Genomic DNA, 6,996 nt, shown 5'->3' with positions numbered 1-6,996 from the left:
CTACAGTCTTCTTAGTTAATTAACAAATACACGGAAAATAAAATAAATTCATTTTGTTGGAAATGGAATACTTGCTGTTGGTGATTCTCAGACATACAGATGAAATGGCCCTGAATACCTGATTTCAAATAAAAAGCAGGAGAGGTCGATATTGATTGCAGGGAGTGAAGAAAATGTTGAGTAATGACATCTTTTTAACGGACTGCAGTCTGATGAACAACTGGACTTCTGCAGTCCAGCTGTACCTGGAAGCAACATGTACATATGCATGCAGAGGGAAAAAGGAACAATCAAAAGGCACAGACTGTGATTAAGAGAAAGCAAAAAATCTCGTGGAATGCACAATAAGGAGATAAGAAAGATGGGAAACTGTGTATGGAGCTAAATTCATTGCAGTGGGTGAGGCAGGTGGGTGATAACACAGCATACATACAAGAGCAATATTCCTAGATCCTCAAGTATGTGTTTGTCAGGGCTCTGAATGCACTGACAGGGCTTAATTGCCCTGAACAGCTTCAGTTGGGACCCCCTCTCACTCACCCCAGTGCTCATTGGTCCATCTAAGCTCAGGCGTACCTGTCTCCAGCCCTGCCTCCTGGATGGACCTTGGACCTACATCGCAGCACTGTCTTCTGCTGCTTGTGACTGGACTCCCCTTGCACTGCCTGGAGCTGTCAGTGGACCCTGTGACCATTGCCAGGCTCTGCTCACTGTGTCTGTGGGATCATGTCCTGACTGGAGAGGGCACGGCCTGTGCTGGAGTCACACTCTGCGCTCATTCGTCTTCGTTCATGGGGCAGCCCTGTTCTTGCTGCTCCCCGAGAACATTAAACCAGTCTCCGCTCAGACTTTTTGACTAATTGACACCGAGTTTTCTGACTTCTGTATATTTTCTCCACTGTGATATAGATGTATATTTTGTCCTAAAAAAATAAAAATAAAACACATTTACAGTTTCTTTTATGCTTCCATAAATTCACTATATTCAAGATACAAAGACTCAGTTTATTCTGTTATGTAAATTTTCATTTAATAAAATTACAAGTAGAGTGGCCTCTAGGGGCACATGCAAATCACTAAGACTTCTCAGACAAACATTCATCAGTTGGACCCATGTAATTTATCAACTACTTCTTCAGAAGGTAACAGCCAGGGTTAGCAGAGGAGCTTGTGTCCTTCTGACACTGGAGCTGGAACCTGTCAAACGCGTCTCAGTCCAAAAACTACTTCATAGAAACCCTGCTCTCTGCAGTTTCAAGTTTCTTTGGCTTCTCACATGAGGAGGGATTAAATCCCAAAATTGGCTTTGCTAATGATAAAAAATTTGGCACAAACTCATGACCTAACAGTTCGCTTCTGCCCTAATGAAAATCAATGAATTAACTGCTAGGGTCACCTAGACTAGTCCTTTTCTGTATGAGACTTACAAAGTTTATCAAGCCACTTGAAAAGAATGCTGTCATGCTTGGGAAAAAAAAACTTGCTACCACTCCCACATAGAGTGGTGTGATCAGCAATGCAATGCACTGACACTATTAATGAACGTTTGACGTGGTATTTCACAATGCCCTAAACCTCAACTGCATTTGTAAACAGTACTTATAGGAGGCCAGGCTTCCTTATACTGAAACTATGTTATCTCAGGAAATGCAGGGTTAATATTGACTCTTGCCAAGCACTTGTTCCCTTATGAAAAGTCAGAAATTTTAAAATTCAGATTCTTCTGAATCATCCAAACCCAAAGAGATCTCAACAACTATTACATTTGTCACTCAGCTTGGCAACAGTTAAATGGCATTGTTCTCTCTGTACGAAATAGCTCTGAAGCGCGTACATCATCTCCTGACATGGATCCTTGCCATTTGTTTGTTGTGATATGCCGATGCGAGAATTCATGAGTTAGGGCTCAATCAAATTTCCACTGAAGGAAATGAAAGCTGGATTTGGCCACATATATTTATTTAGCACCTCATAGCTGCAGACTGAATAACTGCTTTTTGTTATTGCTGTTGGGCATATCACCTCTCTATCTGGAAGGATGCAATCACAGCACTGAAAAATGGAGAACAGGCTGAGAAATATTAAAGGAGTCTCAGGTGCAGTTTCACCATTCAGGTCTGTTGCTTTTATATTACTGCCCTTTTCGCTCACCGCTCTTCACCAAGGCCCTGATCCTGTGCAGACCCCACCTGCGCCAGGGACTTTCTTGATGGATTTTCAGGTCTGTGTGAGCTCAAGAGCCTGTACTTGGGTGTCCAGCGTCCCGCCCTCAGACTGCTCGTGAAGTCTTTGCAAGGGGGTAACGTCTGTCATATGCTTATCCTGTGAAAAGGACAAATTATACACATATAAGGATTTGTTACAAGCACAAATATTTAGTATTTTTGCCTCTGCTTGCTGTTCACGACACACAGGTGAGGCCCTTTCGGCGGCAGCAGTATGGGTGTCCTCACCGAGGCTGAGGAAGGGGCCCCGCACCAGGCCCGAGCAAGACCCTCGGCTCGGCCCCGGCCCGGAGGCGTTCCGACGGCTGGAAGCCCAACTCCAAACGCCCCCCTGCACCCACGGGAAAGAAGCTTTAGAAGTTTCGGGGCTGGCGATGAGGGCGGGCGGGGAAAGGCGGCTCCGACCTACCGCCGCCACGGCCTGAGGCGCGGCCTCACGGAGCCCGGCGCGTCCCCGGCGGTTGCGGGCGGTGCGCGCGCCGCCGCGCCCGGTCGTCGTGAGCGCGCCGGGGAGGCTGCGGGCGGCGGCCATCTTCTCTCCGCAGCCGGCTGCTCCCCCAGTGCAAGTGAAGCAGCCCCCTCCTCCGCTCCCTCCCTCCTCCTCCTTCCTTCTCCCTCCCACTACACTCAGCCGTCGCCGCCGGTCAGAGAAGGGGCGACCGGGGAAGCGAAGGCCGCGGGGCGGGGAAGGCGGGGGAGGGGGGGGTGGGAAGCCGGGCCGCCGTGAGGGGAGCAGCCCCGCGGGGGCGAGCGGGAGGGCCGCAGGCTGCCAGCCCGGGGAGGCGGGGGGGAGCGGTTTGTGCCTCCCCGGGGCCGGCGGCGGCCCCTCCGCTCGCCTCTACCGACCGGCCGGCGCCCCTACAGCGGGGTCAGCTCGGGGGCCGGACCCCGCTCTAGATGGGATAAGCTGTAAACATGTTTAGCTTTGAAGGGGATTTCAAAACAAGGCCCAAGGTGTCCCTCGGAGGAGCGAGTAGGAAGGTAAGAAGCGGCGCCTGTCTGTCTCCGCGTTCGTGTCTGTGTTCGGTTCCCTTGTATTATCGGTATTTTCACCATTGGGCCTTCAAAAATGGGAGCAGCTATGACTAAGGTTTAATAGAGGGGGGGAAAAAATCCTCCCCTCCTGATGATGTGTTTATCTCAGATCTCTCTGGCTCTGTGTTTTTTTTTTTTATTTTTTTTATTTTTTAAATCAGACCACACACCCCCTCCCAGGCTGGCAGTGTAGTAAGAATTGTGGGAAGCGAGGAAATGTCTCTAGCTCGCCCCCCCACCTCGCACGGGATCCGGTGTGTTGTGGCTGGGGGCACCTCCCGGGGCTGTGGGTCTCCCGGGGAGGGGAAGTAGGGAAGGATGCGGCGACCCCCTGTCACCTCCCTCCCACGGGAGAGCCTGGGGTGAGCCCCCATGGAGGGTTGGGGACGGCCTGACACGACTGGAGATGAATGTGAATGGCGGGGGTGGGGGCTTCACCCACATGAGAGGGGGCTGCGCGTCACAGATTTCGCTTTTCTCTGTCAAGTTTGCGTTCGGTCAGTTTGTCGTGTGCAGGGTGAGTAGCAGCTAATTGTCTGCTCTACCAGCCTGTTCCATCTCCTTGGATTTATTGACGGAAAAGAAGCGACGTGGTTTATTTAGGTCTTGCTGATTGGACAGAGTAGTCAAATGTTTAGTCAGGCACTGAAGGGCATAGAACTACCGAAGAACGAGAGAAAAGACAAAGTGTTTCTAGAAGTGGCCTCTTTTGTAAGGGTCACTCTAATTCAGTACTAAAATACTGATTCCCCATGTTGTCATTGGGCATGGTTGTGTGGAAATATTAATGACTGCTTTTATTAGTATTTTTGAATTTTAATAGGGGTAAAAGTAAGTCGTAAGCTTTTCTTATTGTGCACTGTAAGCAAGTTAGGCTCTCTGAAACTTTTAAGGTTTGGCGGTACAGTTAGGAAACTTGAGCTAAAATACCGCAGCACGATATATTAAAATCACAGTGAGGTTTGCATTTTGGTGTATTGTCTTACATAATTTATTCAAGAGAATGCGTACCAGAACTGTATTTAGATTGTGCAGCTTTTCATCTGAATTGTCTTCTGTTTATCTTAAGACATTTCTGTTCATTGGACTACACAAAATAGCATTACACGAGTCAAAAATACCATAAATATTCCCCAGTTGAAGTAGGAATTGGCAGAACATACCCTGGTCCTTAGCTGTACACTTGAGGTACTTTGCAACTTTTGACACTGACTTGCTAATAGCGTTACTTGCAGAACTTGTTTCCTTCTACAGAAGTAAACAACTGTCATAACATCTTCTTTTACATCTACTGATTTTTTCATGAAAAAATCAGCAGAATTCTGTCTATTTTAATTATATGGGACAAATTTATTAATGTTACACAGGTAGAAGTTTTCAAGGGCAAATATTAAGAGGTGAAGGAAGTGGAGACTGAAATTGGTGCATAACCTTCACTCTGTCCAATGCAGAGGTTGTATTTCATGGTCAGATTGATACTGACCGGTCCACAGATTTCATGATTTTACACTACCACATTGAAGTGCTTGAGCTGCATCAATGCAAATCAGTTAGTCACAGCTTTGGACATAATGGTTATATGGACATAGTAAAATGCCCTTGAAATAGCTGCTTATTTTCAGAAACTATGTGCAGTACTAATGAAAGAATTTATTTAAACAGTACTAAGAATTACTTCTAAAACTTTTATGTAAGCATACTACAGCAAGGATTGGTGTGGCAAGTGCTTATATGGGTTCCATGAGCTTCTCATTATCTCATGTCACAGGCTCCTTGCGATGGTGTTTCCCATGCCTATGGGCTTCAGTTTTACAGAAGGCAGAATTGTAAAATATTTCCTTTCAGCTTTTTGTGCACATGGGAAAAAACCACAATTGTTCTTCTACAAAGAGAACCTTCCCTCCCCAAGATACAGTGTAGTTCCATCCCTGCACCTCTGCGATACTGTTAGCTGGATGCTTAGTACTGCCTGTTTTGATTCCTTTGGTGGAATAAAGCACAACTCAGAAATACTGGTAGAATCTGTATGCAGGCTGCTTAATGCTAAGAATAAGTCTCTACCCAATTTGGGGACGTTTCCCAAATGTTGTTGTACCTGTATAGCTACATTAGCAAGCCCCCCCTGCCCCCATATGAAAGCAGGGACTCCAATCTGAGGAGACAGTCAGTGCCAAAGATGCCAGCAGTCTTCCTGATGTGGATACAACTACACCAAAATAAACCATCAGCAAAACTGACTATTAAAAGAGTTGTTTTGATAATATAACTGCAAACAATAACCATGGGTTGGTCATGGGTTGGTCATGGGTTGGATATGTTGATACCCTGTCTGACATCACCATGTGTGTCTGTAGTGTTTCCTTAGGCCTCATGGATGTGCCACTTCAGGACATTGTTTAGTGGTGGACTTGGCAGTGGTAGGTTTACGGTTGGACTCAATGATCTTAAAGGTCTTTTCCAACCTAAATGGTTCTATGGTTCATTGTGGTGGTTAGAAAAGTACTGAATCTAGTGTGCTTTCTCACCACTAACTTTCATGGCATTTTTGAATAATAAAGCAGAGACCTTCAGGTGTGTTTTCACAGTGTTTGCCTCTTATGTTCACATGTGTTACGATGGTCTGAATTACGGATGCTGTGGAGGGACACTTCAGTCCAGCCAAACCTTTTGCCAAAAAAGTAATCTTTAAGTATCACTTATTTTTGTTAAAATCCTGGGTCACAAAATTAGTGTTGTTGAAATGACTAGCCTTGTTGACCAATCCTTTCAGAACATTATTTTAACATTAAGTGTAAAAATACAGGTAGTATTGTCAGTGTTTGGACTTTTCCCTCCGTATCTACTTTCAAAAATCTGCTGATTCATTTGGACTATTTGCATTAGTTGTATATTTGTTTGAGGGTATAGGTATTGTGTTTTATTTACAGTATGATAAGTTATTTTTTGTGGGCTGATTTTTATTTTTTTTTTTATTTTTGGGGGTGCTTATTGTCACCTTTAAAACATGATTCCCTGCTTTATGAGGTTCTTCAAAAGTTAATTTCAGGTTAAGTTTTAATTATAACTGGCAAAACACTTTTTTTTTTTTTTTTAACTTCTGAAGTAAAATAGTCTCCAAAAATGAATACTGTTATTGGACTCCAGTACAGGAACATCTTGAATTACTCATGGACTTTCTGTACAGGATGGTAATTGTTGCCTGAAAGGCTGTGGCTGCAGAATTTCTGTGGTGTGTCAGGCAGGAAAAAAAGAGGTGCGCCTGAAGAGTTGGTTTGGGGTGAGGTTGAAATTGAGCTAGTCCAACCTAACTGTGCAGTGGACTGAAACAGATGGTCCTTCACCTGCGTGGTTCCCAACTCATCCTTTGTGTCCCATACAGTGAACATATTTCTGCAGGGTGGAGTGTCACCATGCCTTCTGGTGGCAGCTGTCATGTTTCACTAATTTTATGGTGAAGTTGGACTCTTGGTGGCATGATGCAGAATCTGTTTAACCACGTCATCTTGATTTGGTGCAGTCAGGCCTAGTGTTTCTTTATTAATTTTATCAGCGTTAAGAAAAATATGAGGTACCAGTCCTTTAGTACATCCATGCAGGGGGATCCTCGTGCCTGTGCTGAGGTGTATGAGGAGCTCTGTAGCTGTACATTATTCGTTTAGGTTGTGAAATGTCTTGATGACATCCTAAACCTTTAACAGGAAAAATGGTTAAAATAATATTATTAAGTCAAATTTAG

At 45.1% G+C, this 6,996-nt stretch overlaps 1 protein-coding gene across 1 annotated transcript in view; it reads left to right on the top strand.

Moving 5' to 3' along the window:
• The first annotated feature begins 2,931 nt into the window (after positions 1 to 2,931).
• Positions 2,932 to 6,996, top strand: part of UBE3C (ubiquitin protein ligase E3C) — an 81,835-nt gene continuing 77,770 nt past the window's right edge. Inside the window, exon 1 of the mRNA XM_054190408.1 lies at positions 2,932 to 3,206. Within this exon, the coding sequence (XP_054046383.1) occupies positions 3,141 to 3,206 (66 nt within the window). The 5' untranslated portion in view covers positions 2,932 to 3,140. The remainder of the gene's footprint in view (positions 3,207 to 6,996) is intronic.

Source organism: Rissa tridactyla, chromosome 2 (genome assembly GCF_028500815.1).
Source record: "Rissa tridactyla isolate bRisTri1 chromosome 2, bRisTri1.patW.cur.20221130, whole genome shotgun sequence".
Lineage (NCBI taxonomy): Eukaryota > Metazoa > Chordata > Aves > Charadriiformes > Laridae > Rissa > Rissa tridactyla.
This window is presented reverse-complemented; position numbering and strand designations above follow the sequence as displayed.